Below are 20443 nucleotides of genomic sequence, written 5' to 3'. Positions count from 1 at the left end.
TTTTGATTCACCTGACCAAAAACATGCAATAAGCTGATAACATTTTTTGTATTAATTGTCCTCTATATCTGCATCTATCTATATCTATATCTACAACATATACACTCAGTGGCCGCTTTATTTGGTACACCTGCACAATCTAATCCAATCCAATCCAACTGGTCTGCCATAAAGTTTACTGTTATGATGCCTACAATACTCGTAGTGTGTGCTGCTGTTGCACTGGACTGCATTTTATTGAGAGGTGTTTCCAATATTCTGTCCCCCTCTTGTATAAATAAATAGGGAAGGACAAATATAATCTATATAATGTAGTCCAGTACAAGACCTCTGCAAACTACAACCTCAATAATAAACACAGAATTAAATGTACACATTCTCCACAATGTCAACAAAAACTGAACATTATGAGCCGAGGTAGAATTTATGGCAGAGCTGTTGCACTGAACTGCATTAGGCTGCATTAGATGGACCTGAGAAAGTGGTAATGAAACTATATCTATCGATCACAAATAATGTACCGTGTGCTTTCAGAATAAATTCTAGTAAAAATCCATACCTTTTGTGTTATTGTATACCTACTTAGAAGTAACCAAGAGGAGATTGTTAGCTGGGTAAGCTTTTCTAAAAGTAAGCAGTGACCTCCTGAGCCAATCAGCTGTCAGGTTTGGAAAAGAACAGGAACTGTTATTGGTTGAAAAACTGATGTGAGATTAATGATTTAAGTACCAAACCAGGGCGCTCATGTGGTCAGTCATCTCTCAGCGGATTGTGGTGCTGATGTGGTTCAGCTTTAAGGTGTGTCCCACCACTTTTAAGGATCAAAAAACAGTTGAGAATTATTATGCTAAAACCAGCAGCTGTTTGTCTGTGTAATGTGCAAAGATGAAAATTCTCGATATTTTCCAGGTATGGTTATTGTGCTCCAGCTATGCCCGTGTGAGTGCTGCATTATGATAACTAATGCCCTGTAACAGTGTGTCCAATGTTTCCTGGAAAGAGGGACCACTGTGGCTGCAGGTACAAAGAACTTGTGCCTCACATCTTTATGAATTTAAAGCTGCAGGTTGTCCCTTTCCAGGAAATAGCTGCCTCGAGATGTCGCCTGCTTTGGACATTGTGCATCGTGTACTGCCGCTGGCCAGTGCATCATGTTTTGCCTAAGTGGTGTCTCCTAATGAATATCCACATTATATTATAAACACTGTTTTATAATAACATGATAATACATGCAGTTTTAACATCAAAGGCACCCATGTATTTCAGTTTTCTTAATTAGCTCTGACCCCATGGGAGAAACAGTTTTGAGCCTCAAGTTGAATTTTTTTTTTTTTTCTTTCTGGTCTAGATGCCGTAAATGCTTTAAACAGCACGGCAGTCTTTCATAATCGTGAGCTCTTTGAACATTCATTTGTCAGAGGCCATTTCAGAGGCATTTAGTGCTTTAAGTCTTTTCTCCGGCTTTAAGTTGTTGTTGTACCTCAATACTTCAGCATCAGTGTTATTATTAGCCATGTTCAGAATCCTCCATGTGTGGTTTTACTGGAGAAATCTTCAACATTTTGCTTATCTATTTTGAAATTCAAATTACCCACTGTCTTTAATAATTTAGAGCCAAATTACTCAATTATTGGGATGATTAGCCACAAAACAAGAAAAAGAGAAAACAAAATCTAAAAAAAAAAAAAAAAACAACACAAAGAATAGGGTTTGATGGTCAGCTTTGGGCTAAGGCTTATCCTCTGGTGTGTAGCCATGATTATTATTATTATTTTTTTGTTGTTGTTTTCCTCCATGAGTACACACACCTCCTAAAGCACATTTTGGTCGTGCCACATAAAGCAGGGAAAGGATTTCAGTTTGTATGCAAATCACTACATGTATTTTCTGCAATCACACCAAAACATTAAACATTTTCTCATTTCATCATTCAGACTTGATCTTGGCCATTTCATAATCTTATTTTAATGCTGATCTTTGGCTGAGGTGGTCTCTTTTTTTTGCATCTGAGTCAAGAAATACACAGTAATCGTTGAAGAAAGAAAAATAAAAACAAAGCGTGACAACAGTGTTCGAGAGAAGTTCAGTGGGATTCAGTGTAATGGGAATTGTGGTTTTGATTCTAAGGTGCCGCACTTGCTTTTCCCAGCAACAAAACCCCTAAAAACACGGGGAACATTGAAAAACATTGTCGTCATTCGAACATGCGTGTTTTGTTTTGTCCTGTTTTTCTAGCTGACGTCAGTGACGGCAGTGAAGGAGCAGTGGAAATCTGTTCAAATGTGGTGAGCCTCAATTTTCCCTTTCACAAGAGAACTCCGGATTAGACTTTGGACCAGGACCAGCAGGGGGTAAAATGGCTTCATCAGTCTTTTCAAGTCAAAGTGAGATGGAGGGAAACAAGCGAGACGGCAATGCATAACACTGACATTTTTTAATAGAATTCATTTATAACAAATGGAACTTGTGTCAGCAAAGAACTGATTTTCATACAGACTTCTTTCGCCACCAATGTAACCTAAGTAAGAAAATAAAAAGCACTCCTTTCATTCAGAAAAAAACAAAACAAAAAAACAGTTTACGCTTACAACTAATCAGAGGTAATTGTATGATTTCTTTTTAACAAGCCATTTTTTTACAATTTCATTATTTAATTTTCAGTCTATGCATCCAGACGAGAGATAGATAGAGAGAGCAGAGAACACAACGTTTATTTCTGTTAATGACACTCCAAGCTTGAATGGCGAAGCCACGAGAACAGATGGTTGGGGGACAGATTTTCTGAAGTTGTCTGCTGGAGTCACCATGGCATCAGAATGGATGCTCTTTTTCGCCACAAACTTTTTTTTTGTCTTTTTCGAGAGTTGATACCTTTTTTGTGTTATTTACATACACACAAAGTGAACGTTTAAGGAGATTTTTATAGATGGGTTCAAGTAATATATTATTGGGTTTAGAATCAATAGGGCAGTGCATAGTACAAAGATATAGAAAGTGCAAATCTTCCTACTAGGCCGGCTGCGGCCATTCTGCAATGTTTCACCATGCATATGAAAAAGAAACAAAAAGGAAAGACTGAGATGAGAAAATAATGTCGATGTACGGAGACATGAACTAAGTACATAATGTAGCGTTAGCAACCATGAGGTTAAATAATAGCACTTTTATATCTCAATGTTATGAAAAAAGACACGCAAAAAAAAAACAAAAAAAAACAGTAATCAATTAAGCCATTGACAAAAATAAAAGACATAGCTGCTTGAGTTAACAAGGGAAAGAAAGCACCTGGAATGCACATCCACAAAGCCATCAAAGAGGGGAAGGAGAAGTTAAAAGATGCTGTTCAAATGAAATCCTGATGCAAAACTGAACGGACCCCCCAGTCACTAACAATCACTGTTAAACTAATAATGTCAAAGAAGGACGGGACACACTCGGATTGTCAGGATAACAGAACCGGTATCTTCCTGCTGTGTGTGTGTTTTCTGTATGTGCACTCTGTCGTGCCACATATCAAGTCAGTACTTTCAAACCTAAGGCATGAAGAAGAAACCCCTCAACTGTAATGACCGAGAGCATTCGGTTTGCCCAATCGTTTTTTTTTTTTTTTTATACTATCGTGATCCATCCTAAATACAGAATATGCTGCATTTTCTGTGTTGGAAAACTTGACCACTGTAACAGTCTGCAGAAAGCTCAGTGACTTCATATCGGGCCATGATGCATGTATTGATGGCCTGAGTGTTGCTTCAGCCTCTTTGCTTCAAAATGCCCATATTCTGCAAACCCCCGTCCTCGGAAAATGCATTTCATCTCAGCGATGGCTCTGGAAATTTGAAACTTGGGGGGCGTACATACGTTGTTTTATCGACACTGTTGTGCCTTATGGATCATGTTCTTTTTTTTTTTTTTTTTTTTTACTTCTTTTCTGTTTTTCTGTAGAGGTCAGTGAATTAAGATTTAATTCTAATTCACTCAGCCACAATAAGGCCACAGAAAATGAAAATTATGAGCTTTGAAATGTTCTTATTTGCATATATAATCTCATTATGTGACAAATGAATATTAAGGTAAATAAACTATTCAATTACATGTACACTAAATGCCTAGATTACTTAAAGGATAACATTAACATGTTAAATGAAACATTATAAAAACAGGCATAAATATAAGGCACTCTAAATGCAAAATGAAAACATGTCATTACCACTGAATGCTCATAAAGAACCACAAGAAAGTGATGTCTTTGTACCTTGCCCTATTGTATGGAGCGGTGAGCGCGGCTGGGTGACCCTCGCCTTCTAATTACACACCGTGTGAGTCCTCGCAAATGCACCGGCGATGCTCTGACTGGCACCTGACATCCCCACTCCCACTCCTCAGTTGCGGGGGGAACAACAATGTCATGACTGAATGACGTATCCACATAAAACCCTATCTATAATACACATATTTATTGCACAAGAAAAGATGCACTGAATCAGAATGCGATTTTGTCCTACTGATGTGCATTCCAGTGAAAAATCTCTTTATTTCCCCCACAGCACAGAAATCTCATTTTGGAAGCTTTCATTGACACTCCATATGTCATATATATATATAGATGTATATATGTTTATATACCCATAAATTATGTACTTTATCCATCTATTTATAATGTTATATGTATATTTTGTTTAATAGATTATTCACATATATTTAACAATCTATACCTTATATATATATAAATATATCTTATCCAATTCATCAGATTCTTTCTTATCTTCATTCTAACATGGAAGAACTAAGATAATCGGTAGCAGCAACTTCATACTTTGCTCATCCCTGTTGATTCCACAAAGCCCCAGTTAATCTCATGGGAGTAATTAAGTTACCGTGTATGTGATGATGGACAACAAAAAAAGCAAACAAAGTAACAAAACAAAATAAGAACCCTGTTAAAAAAAAAAAAGGACAAAAAAAAGTTAAAATTTGGTAGTGTGATTTCCAGACTGTGCACAAATGCAACAAAAAGGAGAAACAAAACTGTCTCTGACAACAAGACTTCCTCGGCAAGATAGCGCAGATATCAGAACAGTTCTACAGCTTAAAAAAAAAGGAAGAAAAAAATGTGAACAGGTACGTGATACTTTTTAATCACTTTTGTCAAGCGATAGGTTTGTGTAAAAAAAGGAAAAAAGAAAAAGAAATCCACACAGTTCAAAAAAAGCACATCAGCTGTATAATAAAGTACTAAAAAACTAAATCAATATTTTATATTTGTTTCATAGGTCATTATAATAGTACCCTCTCCCAAAATTTTGATGATGAACATTGTGACAAGAAAAGGGGTAGTTATTTATTATTACTTTAGGTCTGTCCTGCTTTCGTTGTGGACCAAGCATTGTTGTCTTCTTTTTCGATGGGTTGTCTGTGTGTACTTGATTGTGAAACAGATTTTTTTTTCTTTACAATGTGCATCGAGTTTTTTTTTTTGTTTTTTTTTTTTCCAGTTTTTTTATTTATTTTTTTTTTTTAGCCATTCGGTGTGCCTCCAGTGCCTCTCGTAATGGTTCGCAATCGTTGATGCATTATTTGTCGATGTCATTATTGTTCATCATTTACTTTTTTGTATTGGTTTCGTTCAGTTTTCATGAGCCCCAAAACGAATCCTTGAAGCAACAGAAAAAAGTAATCCCATTCGATGCTTCAACAGTCAGGATTCCCTCACGTTTTTGTGTCAAGGTGAGGTTTTATCGGGATTGGGAAATACTTGGTCCTCCTGGAATCATCTTTTTCATTTTTTGACATGTCATGTCGCACATCCAACACTTAAATGAGTTGTTAGCTAAGAGTTAAGAAGTACTTTCTCAAGCAGGAATTTATGGCTCAGAAGAGAGGCTCACTGGGTTTTCTTTCCAAAGGGCCCTCCGCTTTTCTCCTCCGATTCTGGGTCTTTTACGTTGCATAGTGATCAAAGCTCCCCAGGTACTCCAAACCAGCTCTGTAACAGAACTGGTATTGATCCTGCAAAGACAGAAGAGACGTTAGCTCACACTGCCTATGTTTCCTTATTACCTATTCTTCTGTATCACTGTCTGTCCATTTTCCTTTCAATATCCATGAGCTTTGCCATCAGTTTCCCTTCTCCAGGCTCCCGTTCTATGCAATTGCCTGTGCTCACAAATTAGATAAAAAAAAAAGCTTAGAAAACTTACACCATGCCTCGCAGAAGATTGCTGCTTTCAGCATTTTCAAAGAGCCACTTGAAAGCTGTTACTTACCTTTTCTATTGATCCTAAAACAATTTTTCAGCAACTTTTCAAAAGGCATTTCAAAGGCGCCAAGTGGAATATCTTGTACCCATAAATTTGAAGACACACAAAATGTGTTTTAAGAATGTAGAGATAATATGAGCAGGTGAAGTGGGAGAACAGCGTCCAGTGCTCCTGAAATTGAGATGGAGCCGCGGTGGAGAATAGAAATCACTACTAGATTAGTTCAGCTACTGAATTAATCAACAGTAGCCAAACATCAGCAGAGGCTTGCTTTAGTTAATCTGTTTGGTTCAAGGGGACACTTGGATTCGCACCAGGCCTTTCACTGGATGAGCATCAAATTAGTAGCGCTGTGACTGAGACCACGTGTAGGCTACAGAGTCTCCAAGCTTACACAATCTGCAGGATAAATTATGGTTTCTTTTCTCTGTTTGATTGAAGAGTGCAGAGGGAAGAATGAACAGCTCACCTCTGTCTGCACCATAGCTGGTCTCTGTGTCCGTAGCATTTTCACCGTCTGAAAGATGTCTACTACGCCCTCGTATCTCATTCGTTCCAAGACAATGCTGAGAGTGATGAAAACTCCGGTTCTACCCACACCCGCACTGTGAGCAGAAAGAGCAAAGAGGCAAGAAGGTCAAATCTGAGTCCGGAGAAATCAAACAGAAGGTAGAAGAGATAAAATTTTATTCTTGACAAAGACTATAGACATTTTATATATACATGAAAACACTGTCTCTGCTTGTGAAGTGATGCTGTTTGCAGTTGAAAAGGGACTGCGTAGGTGTTGCATACCTGCCCAAGAACCTCAAGACTACACTCTGATTGACTGATCATGGGAGGATATACATAGATATAGAAATGTTTCTGTGTATATGAGGATATCTATATGCAGAAACATCAGTGTAAGCACCACTGTGTTTACATTCATGCTTTAAATTATGTTTTGATGTTTGACAATAAAATGTTCTTGTAGCAGAACAGGTTTCATATTTTTGCCCTGATCTTGTGTAATTAGCTCACATAATTTGCCATTTGACTCTACATTTTATAATTTCTTGTAATTTGATTTGTTTTTTGATTCGGCCTATTCATTTGATTTGGTAATTTGCTCACCTGGTTGGCACTTAGTGCACCCCGCTCTCTGTGGTCTTTTAAGATTTTTCCCTTTTTCCCTGTTACCTTTCGGTTTTTTCTTGGCTGTCATGAAGTCAGGGGGGTTATGGGCTTGTAAAAACCTTTGATTTGAAGCTCTGGCTGAACCTGAACTATGGCACTGCATCGTGTGTGGTGCTAGGCTATGATGTGAAACTGGATTTCTGAAACAGCATTCAGAGCTCAAAAGATAGGTCTGATATCTAAATTGCATACTGTTTCATGTGAAAAGTGATGGCTGGTGGAGTCTGAGCGAGGTAGAGGCAGTTGTACCATCTCAAAGCGATGTCTTACCTGCAGTGGACTGAGATAGGCCCATCCTGGCCAAACTGCTCTTTCGTTTTATGTACTTGGCCGATGAAATCAATGAAGCCTTCTCCCGATTTTGGCACTCCTTGCTCAGGCCAGTCTGTGAACTGAAACTGCCTTACTGTCCGTGACTGTCCATCCTGGAAAAAGGGGAGGAAGGGAGAGAGAGAGAGGGAGAGAGAAAGAATGTACAGAGCCTGTTTTCTCAAATGGAACATCATGCAGAAATATGGAAAAATGGCAATAAGAATCTGATGAAGTGAAACAAGGAAGCCAGTCTGAAGTATTTCACAGACAGCCAGCCCATAACAGTTCATTCCATGACCACCACCATATAATGACACAGGCTTTTGTGGGTTTTCGCTCTCGCAGATAGTACAGTTTAAAGAATCAGCGAGAACAGAGGCCCAGTTTCAAGCATCAGAGAAAAGGGTTTGTTACTAAAGATACCTGCCATTTCACCTGAATGTATTAAACACTAACACTAAAGATGCTAATTCCTTTGATGTGCTGTACTCGGCAGGGCGCTTGGAGAGTCGTCTTTGAGGGTGCGCATTACTTAAGTGATATTGTATCCCCTTGATAAGGAAAGCAATCCCATTGAGGAGGCAGTGTAACATATACTACAAAGAAGGAAGCCTGTGCCATTTATCTGTGTAAGCCTTTGATGGAATTAAAAACTCTGGCAGCTCAGTGCTGACGGCGCCGCATTTGTTTTTACACATTGACATGTGTCATACTTCCTATAAATATACATTTGTGCCTATGATAACCCCAAAGGCATGGTGCGCCAGAAGAAAAAATGAGTTAACAACAAATAAAATGTCAGAGGCCACTCGCCAGTCAGGCCGTTTAGCCATTACCCCGTTAAAATCAAGTGGTTAAGAAACTGCACTGCAGGATGCCAAAGTTTCAAATAATCAGCTAAAATCACAGAAACTCAGTCGTAACTTAAAAGGAAGACAGATTTATCCACCTGACCTATGTGTAAACTGTAAACAGTGGATTAGAAAGGACTGTGCAGTGAGACAGAGCTGTGTGCTTACCCTGGCGTCAGTCACTTTGAACTCTCTCAAGATATACTGGGGCATGTTGTACTCGGCCATGGGGTCCACCACAAAGTACTGGTATCTGGCTGACCTCTCTGCTGGCCAGTACTGGTGGCATTTTTCCTGCAGGGAGTGAAAAGAGAGCAAAGCAAAAATACCACAATGAGCCACAGCATTCTCTTCATACACTAGCCTCATTGTGTTCGTTCCCAGAAAGATTTCATCTTATTCATACTGTTAGCGTTTTACTGCTCGCGAACTTGAAGGATCATTGGTGATCGGTGCTCTGTATTTCATGTATGGCTGTTTTTATAATGTGCTTTTCCCATTTCAAAGAGAGATAAAGGAGGGTAATGTGCCAAAACAAAGTGTTGCAAAGATAAGCTTAAGCGTACCCTGCCCATTTCTCTGAGCTTGGTGAGCATGACTACGATAGTTGAGTTGTGCTCCCAAAGCATCCTCCAGAAGTCCTCTGTGGTCTCTGCCAGTGGTCCCTGTGTGGCAATGTAGGCTTTCTGTTGCCTGTGGGGACAAAACAATCATAAAATGAAAGGTGGTGATATCATCGGTGTGGAAACACTGTACATTTCAACCTTCACTCTGAGTGGTTTGAAGAGGAAATGAAGGTGATGTTGAAACAGCCACATTTGCAGTGACTGACCACAGTATAGCAGTAGCTGTTATCTTGTATAAGTTTGCTGACTCTGCTCAGTTGATATTGAGTTCTTCTTTAGAATATGGCTCTTTAACATATGGTGAGTCATTTGAAAGTCAAACAAGGTTGCATACATCTGTTTTGTACCTACTGAAAAGGATGTCACAGTGCTTCAACACTTACCTGTATCCATCAATGAAACTAGCATTGATGTAGTCAGAGCCCTCTACTCCTCGAATGGGCTGAAGACACACTCGTGTGGACTCGTATGGCATTATGTTCACAAGGCGGTTCTTGAACTTGTTGCAGGGGAGATTGGCACTGATGAATCGTGATGTATGGGCTTTAGTGTTGGCTAAACGCTGCAGGAGAGAAAGAGACACCTTGAGCAAATTGCTTTGAGGTAAGGAACACTGACATACTGATACTGCTTTATTTCCCATGTGCCTAGGTATGTTGGACACCAAGGATAGAAGATACAGATGAGTGCTATTAATAATCACTTGCTATGAAAGGCAGTGTGAAGACTCCAGAGGATTGTGTTTGCCTGCAAAACAGGGACATAGTGGGCGACAATCCATACTGTTTATGGCTCATACTGTACTGTAGTTACATATTTCACATAAGCATGAAGTAGGTAAAGGGCAACAAAGCGATTACTGTTGCTGCTTGGCATGGGGAAAAAAAATAGCATGTTATGATGAAAGGAGGGGGAAATGGATGCCTGAACGAGCCAAGAGTGGACAGGAGTGCAGTGTAATCTAACCTGTTTATCATCTCTTAGAGGAATCAGCATCCATCACAGAGCAAGGGAGTAGGTGCGTGACAAGCAAGGCAATACCGTGCATGCAGCAGCACCACAGACTGCAAAGGGCTGTGTAGGCTGGGGGTAGGGGTGGTCTCATTGTAAATGCAAAGTATGCAAAGTATATTGCTTAAACCCCTCTGGCAACTCTCTGGTTCACAGGGAAAATCTATGTTTGTCATTTTGTTGTAAACTAAGGCCCCCTCTACCCAAAGAAGGCAGCTAGATGAAGAGAAAACAGGGAATTTATAACATGTTGGGTTACAAGACCAGTCAGCTAACTGGAAAAGGGAGAACCGCAGGCCCCATGCTGTCTCGCAGACTTAATTGGAACTGGAAAAGTGTCCAGCACCACTTAGTGCTGGGATTGGCCAATCAATGACCGCGGGGCCGGGATGTCATGGAGGGACTGGGAGAGGGAGATGACAATGGAACAATCATCTTCCTTTAAATTTTGGTTCATGTAAACAACTATTGCTGTAAAACTTCCACAAGCCAGCCGATGTAATTTGCCATTTGTCTTTTTTTTTTTTTTTTTTTTAATCAGCCTGCATCCTTTGACAATAAGTTCAGCTTCATAATAGTTCATAATATACAGCTTTTGGAAAAGCAGTGAAGATGTCTATTGTCCACTCGTGAAGGAGAGCACAAACTTTTAACCATAATTTGTTGCCTTTTTGGCAACAAACTGTCATTATCTATTTATTCAGAGTATGATGTGGGAGTCTTTATGCCTGTGGTCAGTTAAATATCTCTTGAGAAATTAGAGTTGAACATTCTATTTTAAGTTCAGTTGAGTAATCCTTCACCACAACTATTTTGCTGAATATGTTTTCGCTGCATTGAGCATTTCAAACCTTGAACTCCAGTTCCATGCCGGTGACGTTCTCTCCGCCCTCTATCTGCGTCAGTTTCTGGATGTAGGCGTATAGGTTCCTGGCGGGCACTTCGGTGGTGCCGCAATTGACGGCCTCCTGGAGCGCGTCGTGAATGAAGACGTACTGGTCCTCTGTCTGCACCATGTAGTTGCGCTGGGCACGCATTAGCGTCACATGGCCGTAGATGTCTACGGTCTTCTCGTGCTTGATACGTTCCAACATGGCATCAATCACGATGAAGCAACCTGTGCGTCCCACCCCAGCACTGTGGTCAAAACAAAAATGGAGAAGGAAGAATATTAATGGATGGTATTTTGAGTGGTAGCTGTTGATGCAAGCCCTGTATGGAGTCCAGTAACTCACAAATTTGTGAAAAAGTAATTTTTGTTTTAACAAATACTGTCTAGCATGAGGGTCTCTACTCTGGCATGTTTGTATCCTGACCTTTGCTAACCCCGGCCCTTGTGTCTGTGTAAACCATGCATTTCTAACAGGAATAAATCTCCACTGATAGGAGTGAGTGGCAGTCCAGGTGCAGGAGAGGTGTCCTCTCTCAGCGTGCGCAGGGCCTGAGAAGTTCCCCTCACACCCGGGGATGGGGCCATGAGGTGAAGCCTCTTTGCCAGGTTTGCCACCGTGGGGCTGACCATTTGGCTTTGAGTGTAATCAAATCTGAAGTGGCACTGTGCGGAGGAGAGGGCTTGGCGGTCGTGGTCTGTGGTGAGCTCACTGCTGGCTCTGCAATCCAATCTCTCTCCTCTCTGCACCCCACCTGTGCTCTCAACACATCAGAGCTAATCACTTGCACCGCAGCAACATTTAACCTTCATCTCACAGATACAAAATGCGCCACTGCAACAAAGGCACACAGAAATGCAGATTACACATACATGATTTTAAGAGTGTGAATTTTGAGTGCCTTGGTAAATGCGCCGGGCAACTTTGGAGAAGAGCAGCTGACTTCAATTAATGCCATTAGATTGGCGCAGTGCACCCAAATGGCATAAGGGCTTTAGAGTAGGCACTGAAAGGCAGGTCTCTTCATTAAGATTCCCATCAGGCCATTTTTACATTAGTGTGTAAAAAAAAATGTACAAGTGCGGGGAAAAAAAGCACACTGACAAAGAGGTAAAATGTTTCACTGTTTCTCTTTGACCTATCCTTGCAGGTCAGATTGAGACACATGCTGCATAAATGCACCCTCTTGTGCAGACTGCTGACAGTTTAAAAATGCTCACCCCGGCACAACACATGTTTTAGTAGCGCATGCGTCAGCACACAGGATCCTTTCTGACGATGGTTTATTTACTGTCGGGCAGCATGGTAGTGTTAAATCCCGTTCGTTAACTCTCCTCCCACCTTTCTCAACGCAGAGCAATGACAAGACAAGTCCTTGCACTTGGCACTCTAAAGTAAATAGGTTATTCAATCCATTAAGCTGACATGCCTACGAGGTGTGAGCCACGCTCTCATGCCTCCTCCTTCTGATGGAGCATTTGTTTTTCATTTGTTCTAAGGAAGGGGAAAAAAGGCTTGAGAAGGAAAACTCAAGAGGGAGTAAAGTTAGTCCCCGTAGGCCAAGTCTGCTTAATGTGCCATGTTGCAGTGGAACTGTGCTGCGAATGGAATAAAGACACATGCAGGAGTCATTGGTTTTAACAAATGATCTGATGATCACTTTCAAAATAGTTGACGTCGGCTCAATTATTATGTTTTTTTTTTTTTTTTCAGAACTCTTTCACAGCTCTGAGGCAATTACAAAATGTGTGCGTGCGCGCATGTGACTCAGAGAATCAGACTGCAAAATATGTGTGTGAAATCGTCTCAGGGATATTTGGAGAATGAATCACTTCCAGGTCTGAGAGCACCTCAGCCCTTGAGGGAGGGGGAGATGCAGAAACTGGAAGAGATTTCTGCCTCAACCCCAGCTGTTTCTAATCCAAAACCGTTTTACAGTCCAGACCTGAATGCGGGAGAGTGATGACCTGCAAGACAACAAGTGACAGAGTGACAGCACTGAGCTAGAGAAATGGAGGCAGAGGAAGACATGCATGAGGGAGAAGAGGAGACGGAGGAGGAAAGTGCTTGGTTCTATGCAGGGAGCGATGCTGCCAGTTTTCTTAAAGTTGTCTAGTTGTCTAGACACTTTTTGTGAATGAGTGAGAAACAGCCTCTGTTTTCTCTTTAACGCCGCATACGGACATGCTAAGGGTGGGGTGTGTAATATTCATTTATCGACAAAGCGTGGTTGTGGTGAGGGGGTTGGGGGCTGGAAGCGCTGGTGCATTTGGCAGCTGAAGGGAAGCTGGCGGACTGACTGCACTAATGATCTGACACTGGCTTTTCAGCCAGCCAAGGCCAGCTGCTTTGGACGTCGACAGACATAAGTGTCAGAGTAACATGCTTTGTCGGAGTTTGGGGAATAGGGGCTAGCCGAGAGAAGTGCAGTGTAAAATACAGCTGCAATGGGCCCAAGAAGATAAAGCTCGAGCAGCAGTAAAAGCAATTACATATGTATTGTTACCAAATCTCTCGCTGTCAGCTAACCTGTCAAGTCACCATTTCCGTACATTGCCTGTTCAACGCACTCGCACAAACTTTCAAACTGTGTATGTACAGTTCACCAGGGTCACTGCAGAAACATTAATGAAGTTAATAGTCATTTTGTTGAGTGTATGAATACCTTCCAGTCTAGAGAAGCAATATATTTTTTTTAAATAATCACATAATCCTTTTCACCTTATGACAACTGGACACTACAACAGTCTGTTACAATATTGTATTTACATAAACACTTTCTGATTTTTTTTTGCCATTGCACAGCACACTGGCTAAATCCAAACTGAAAGCGAGAACTTGGGGTTTCTTATAGTATCACAGCATAAAAAACGAGGGGCAAGGAAGGAGTCAAGGCACTGAGGAGAGGCACACTGCAGCTGCAAGCTTTCTCAAAATATTACAACCGCCGTTAAAATCGCCGATACTGATGGTTGTCCTGCCTAAAATATTTGAAACCCCAAAAGGTCTCAAGCACTATCAACATTGTTGGTGATTGTTCTTGATTTTTAGTGTGTAAATTTTAGGTTTAAAATACAAGAACAAAAGAAAAACGTAGTTATTCAAATTGAAATGATGAAAAAATAAGATAAAGTAAAACAAATCAGCATGTTGTGTTTGGAAAATAGCTTTATTGAAGGGGAAAAAAAGACATGCCAATTGTGCCCTCTTTGAAGGTGTGGGAGCGTGCTATCAAAAGTTCCCCGTGTGAGTTGCAGGGGGAGGCCAGTGATCTCCCATGACATTCAATCATATCCTTTTGACTTCCTCTGCACACTCATAACGCCTGGGTAGCCTTTCCAAAAGGACAAAACAGTCTCTGAACTGTAGGTTAGTGGAAACAGCATGGAACTGCACAACCAAGAAATGTGGTATGCTTCTCCTGGGAGGTGGACTTTCACAAGACGCCCCATGAAAAGATGACCTCACCTTATGAAAAGTGTTAGCTGTGCAGCGGAAACACATGAATGAATTTTTATTAACGTCCCTCCATACTTCTCACATGGGCGGAATGTAGCCATCCACTGAAACCATGTTTGGTAATACTATTTAAGCATGTGCAACATAAAATTGCCTGTCTGTCAAAACACGGATATCTAGTTTCTATGAGATAATTCCTTTTCCCCATTTTTAGCTGATTGTTAATTTTTTGGCACTGTATGAATGCACGATAGCTCTCTGGATGGCAATGAAGCAAAAATAGCAACATTTGCTAGTCATTTGACAGGAAGGGGGGAAATTTAATCTCATACTTGTGCTACCACTGAGGAAAATATTGTGGGGAACATTTTTTTTCTGCTCATTAGTTGCTGGCTGCATGAAATGCAAAGTTTTCTGTGCTTCACGATGAAGCCTGGAGAAGTCCGACTTTAAGATGAGATGGTCATTTTGTCACACAAGCTAGTGTCTGAGGCCTTTCTACTCTTAAAAAACTGATTTCCCAGAGTAAGAAATGCTGAACAACTAATTTTTACCCCAAACATAAGGCATGGATAAGCCAGCAAGATTGCTACAGTGTTCCATACGGCGTGACAAAACCACAATTAATGAAGAGAGATTCTGTAATGGATCAGGAGAATGCAGCTCTTTGTATGACAGAAGTGTCATATGTGGACACCCCTCTGGTGTCTTATTCTTAATGTGCGCTCTCTGCACATCTATAATTTGAGGTCTCTGTCTTGTGCTGTGACAACAAAGCAGCTAGATCAATAGCACTCGAGACGGGGCCCGCTTTTTGTCCAACAACACCAATTTAATTCTGCTCTCTTGACTCCGGGGGGCATTAGAGATAAAATGATTGTGTGGATACATCTGAGGGTGTGAGTCTGTGTGTCTCACTTGAAGTCTGTCAAGAGATAATGACAGTGTTGTTACATGAACACATTTCTGAGTGAGCGAGGGCAAACTGCACACAAGAAGCATTACTGTATCTGTTTTTAAAAAAAAGATGCAAGTTGTAACCGTCACCTCAAAAGCGACCAACCACACTCGTGCACAAACAAACCCGCTGATTGCTTTTTTTCGGCCAGTTATGTCCTTTTGTCTAGATCCTTTCAACAATTACAGGCTAAGCTGCTATGTTGGGTGCACCTCCCCGTTTTCTGCCGACAATTGCCTGACCAAGTAATTAATCAACGGCTCAAGAGACTGTACCATGCAGTTAATTATGTGCTGCAAAAATGTTTTTTTTTCCCTTTAGCTTTTATTCAGGCTTGTTTACGTGTGCATAAACAACAGCCTCAGCAAAATAGAGATTGAGAAAATTTCTGGGCTGGCCAGTTAACAAATTCCATTGCTGTAGAGGGAAAAATCTATATAATAAAAATCATTCTTGCCACAAAACATCCCTAACATTCTTGCACTCGGTTTACAAGCATAAAAGCTGGCTCTATTTAAAATGGTGGTTGAACATGAAGTGTGGAGAGTGGGAGTGCCTCTGTGAGGATTTGAAGCTTGGCAGAGGCTCTATCTGATAGGGAGCCAGAGGAATTAAAAACTCCCATCTGCAGGGTGACATTAATTCCTGCATTCTGCTTCGTCGTAAAAAGTCAGGATTTTCAATTTGAACTGATTCGGCAACTAGCTCTAATTAACTTCAGCATGTGGTAATTCTAATTCTTCAGTAATCCCCCTTCCTTTTTTGTCAGTTTCTGACACAAGTTTGTATCTAGTACACTCGCTATCTCTGTTTCTTCATTTTCACTGTCTGCGTCTCTTATTCTCTCAGTTGCTCACTTTCTCTGTGCACAGTCTCTGATGGCTTCCCAAGTTGAGAGCAGCCAGAAGTCTGTGTGCCGTCTGTCTTTGTGCCTCCCCTGTTGGGAGTCTGGCCGCTTATGTCACTGAGGAAAGTGAAGTTGGCACTTTATTTGTTTCAGATGCAATAACCCCAGGGATAAGCCAAGGACTTGTGGGTCGCTGATGTGCGACATGTTAGCGCTGTACGGAGGAAGACGACAGGTCTGCGTGTGTTTGTGTATCAGCGTGTGGGAGGAGATGTTTAAGTTTGCTGAGGGCAATGACACTGGTAATCTTTGTGCTCTGTTGTTGCAAACACATTCCGATTGAAAATGCCTCCCTTGAAAGCTAGTAGGATGATTCCCTTTGGCTTACAGTGGGCTGTAGTAAGCTAGAGATATCAAATGTTTTTCTGCATCCCACTTTTTTTCCCCCCAAATAACTCCAGTCTCCTCTAAGTCTCCTTTTGTTCAGACTCATACACATTTTATCTTGCTTTTCGCTGATAGTCACCCTCTAAATCTCTATCAGCGTTGCGCAAATTTGCAGCTGTTAAGTGCACTTACACTGAGTGACAAACCCTCTTGTTTCTTACCTGCAGTGTACCACCATGGGCCCTGCGTCAGGTGGATTGCAGGCTTTCACCCGTCTCAGGAAAGCCAGGAACGGAGTAGGGTGTTCAGGCACCCCGTGGTCCGGCCAGGCTGTAAACTGGAACTGCCTCACCTCTCTCTTCTCACTGGAACCGTTCTGAATGGGGCGAAGGGGAAAGGTTAGTGGCCGCCGCATCTCAGTGACACCGAGTGAGAAACATGGCTCACACTGTACATCAAGGCTGAACAATGGGGGGGACAATAATAATAATAACGATCTTTCAATTATTTTGACATATTTTGATTGTGATATGATTCGTTGTTTTAGTGGGAATGATACTTTTGAATCATAATTTTCATTTTGATTTTGAAACGATGAGATTTCTGGGTCTGTTCTTAACATGTTTTCTTATGTCTAGAGAAAACAATTTGTAGGCCAGGGAAACTATAAAACTTCATTTATAATAGTATTTTGACATACAAAAAACAAAACTGCAGCTCCTGCGATTTGGGTATTGCACTTGGCCATACTGCGATTTCGATAATATTTTGATGAGTAGTTCAGCCGTACACTGCAAATGTTTACTTGGCAGACGGCAAAACGGAAGGTGAAATCCTCTTACTTTATAAAGTGCAAACGTCCTGACGCAGTACGTGGCCAGCTCTACTGTGTCCAGCAGCGTCACTTGGATGAGACCATAGGTTTCGGTTCCTCTTGTGGGCCAGTATTGGTCACATTTCACCTGAAACAAAGCGAACAATCTCATCAGACAAATTCAGGAAGGTAAGAAAATCTCCGTCCATGTTAGTTGTGATGTGTATTAGTACATTAAACATGTATGCGTAAAGTATATACAAACACTCGTAAAGTAAATGCACATACTTCACTTGTTTCTACTGACCAGTGTAATTTCAAAATCAAGGAAATGGCCTGAGATATTTGGATGGAGCAGACAGTGCTATTTATTGCCCTGACAGGCTCTGTAATTACAAAGGTAACCACAGTTTTCCAATCATATTACAGGCTCAGGTTTATTATGATTATACAGCTTTGTTGCCCAGTGAATGGTCAATAAAGCACTGTTCCATTACAGCATTATTGTTGGGCTGCCAAGGGAATCACTGTTAATGCTACAGAGGAAATAACTGGGTTCTTATGCAGATGCATTTCTTTGAATCACCCATTTGTTAGTGCTCTTGGATGTACTGCACGAGAGCTGATGTGGTTTCAGGGGTACATTCAGCACATTCCAAATGTCAGCATGCTGATCAACTGCATCCTGTTGCGTGATGCTCGGTGGCTGCTGAATTCTGCTGCAACTGGACACCGGTTTGGATTACTCAAATATCCAACAAGTCGACTGTCCACTAATTTCATTTCCTGAACAGCTGTTGTAACATTGGCACCACGAGCAGTGAAGTGGTTCAGAATAGCATTTACTTGCAGTCAACACTCAAGCCCTGGATATGCAAAATACTCGATGACAGCTTGAGTGCTCCCCGGCAAATGAGTGATCAATACAAAAGACAGGGGGTGTTAGCTGCATCAAAAGCACATTATGTAGTCCAGATGTCAAGCAGCACCATTGCTGTCTCTCAGGGAGCCTTCATGTTTAGCCACAATGTTAAGAGCCATGTTTAAAGTCACATAGCACCTATTCTGTGAATCAAAAGCCTGCAACCAGTCCCATTCTATGTGCAATAAGAAGGCATAAATACGAAACATAGGTGAACTATCGGACCGTCTCCAACATCACATGGTATTCCTATTGCACGTGGAATGGGATTGGTTTGGATCAGGATGGGATGGAATGGGATTGGTTGCAGGCTTCCAGCCACTCCAGATTTCAGATGGCTTCTTATTGTCACATGTCACTCATTTGCCTGATTAAGATCTAGCACCGAAATGTTGCAAATATACATATCACTGGGGGAGGTCAAGAACATAGGAGGTCAAGGACATAGGACCCAATAACTGTGTTTCTGAGGTGGATGAAAAGAATCTACAAGGCAATTTTCAGTGTTGAACAAACAGTGGAATAATTGCTGTAGGCATACCATAGGAGCACAAATGGCTCTGTTTTACTCTTTTCAAAATGTTAATGTAATAGGTTTTAAAATTTAAATTCCTCAAGTTTGTTTGGATTAGCCCTAGATTAATCTGTTACGACAAGTCTACCTTGCCAGACTATTTTAATGGTGGAAAAAAAAAGCCTAGCCTGTTGAGTTCAACCCTGTAATTTAATTTGAATCCAACTCTTGAGGGAGAACCAGTTGAGAGCCATAGCACTGTATCCACATTAGTGTCTCTTACCCTGGACCTCTCTTCCAGTTTGGTCATCATGACGATGTTGGCACTCCTCTGCTCCCAGATCATCCTCCAGAAGTCGCCAAATGTCTCTGGCAGGGATCCCTGGGTGGCGATGTAGGCATTCTGCTTCCTGTAGCCATCAATGTAGTTGGCATTGATGTAGTCACTTCCAGGGATGCCTGGAAAAAAAGCCAAGGTGTGATGTGACTTGTCAAGCTGAGTCAGTGTACAAAATAAATAAATAAAAAAACGGATCACTTTACAGCAGTCACTACTCTGTTGCAGAGGAGTGAGAGACTGAGAGGGTGACACAGAGAGATAGAGAGATCTGCAATAAAAAGATTAACCTTGGCTGTTTAACACATGTAGAAACGCCAATAAGCCACTAAAACAGTGGCTTTAGCTGCTACTTAAATCAATGTAGTTCTTCATTCTCCCTGCCGACATTGGAAAAGGTAAAGTCAGATTCTGCCCCACTGGTATGAGGCTTTCCTCTGTCTTTCCTCAATCTAGAACAGGAGTTCCCAAACTTTTTCATGCCAGGACAAACACGTATTCTAGAGGTATTATTTGTCCCGGGACCCACCACATATTTTGTGAAGTCAAACAGAAGTTGTCAAAAAAGTAGTTAGATTTTCAATGCACCTATATTAAACACTTTGGGAAATCTATATTTGTCCTATATTTAGTTGTAAAACATTATCTTACATTCAATATGAGAACTCAATTGAAAAAAAAAAAAAAAAAAAGTAAATATAAGTATATATGTATGTTAGCCTGCTTGTTATGCAATCCGCAGTCCTCGTCCTTTCGGCCATCAAACAACGATGCATTTGTGGGATGTGATGGATTGTGCCACCTAGTGGTTATAAGCCTACATTGCATGTTTAAAATTTCATCAACCCCTGTTTACAAAGATACATTTTCAGTGGGGAATAATTGGTTATGCAAGGCTTGGCATTATCCAAAGCGAGGGATATGTAAGAATTGATTGTTGAACTAATGTTTCTCTAGATTGATTTAAAAGTGATACGATTCTTATGCGATGTGAATGGAAAAAGAAATACAAGGGTTCTATGTAGTTTCTACCTGTCCAAGGGATGCACAGTTGTGCGTAGAGGGAAAAAAAATAGACC

General features: G+C 41.0%; 1 protein-coding gene across 1 annotated transcript in view; it reads right to left on the bottom strand.

The window, feature by feature from the left end:
- Positions 1-2419: 2419 nt before the first annotated feature.
- LOC115376148 (receptor-type tyrosine-protein phosphatase delta) overlaps positions 2420-20443 on the bottom strand; it is a 410683-nt gene continuing 392659 nt past the window's right edge. The window contains exons 37-46 of the mRNA XM_030075622.1: positions 19311-19486; positions 17620-17739; positions 16999-17153; positions 11088-11373; positions 9609-9787; positions 9166-9292; positions 8768-8893; positions 7707-7861; positions 6727-6862; positions 2420-6006 (exon numbers count right to left, since the gene is read on the bottom strand). Coding sequence (XP_029931482.1) covers positions 5938-6006; positions 6727-6862; positions 7707-7861; positions 8768-8893; positions 9166-9292; positions 9609-9787; positions 11088-11373; positions 16999-17153; positions 17620-17739; positions 19311-19486 — 1529 coding nt within the window. The 3' untranslated portion in view covers positions 2420-5937. The remainder of the gene's footprint in view (positions 6007-6726; positions 6863-7706; positions 7862-8767; positions 8894-9165; positions 9293-9608; positions 9788-11087; positions 11374-16998; positions 17154-17619; positions 17740-19310; positions 19487-20443) is intronic.

The sequence above is a fragment of the Myripristis murdjan genome, chromosome 18 (assembly GCF_902150065.1).
Source record: "Myripristis murdjan chromosome 18, fMyrMur1.1, whole genome shotgun sequence".
Taxonomy (NCBI): domain Eukaryota; kingdom Metazoa; phylum Chordata; class Actinopteri; order Holocentriformes; family Holocentridae; genus Myripristis; species Myripristis murdjan.
This window is presented reverse-complemented; position numbering and strand designations above follow the sequence as displayed.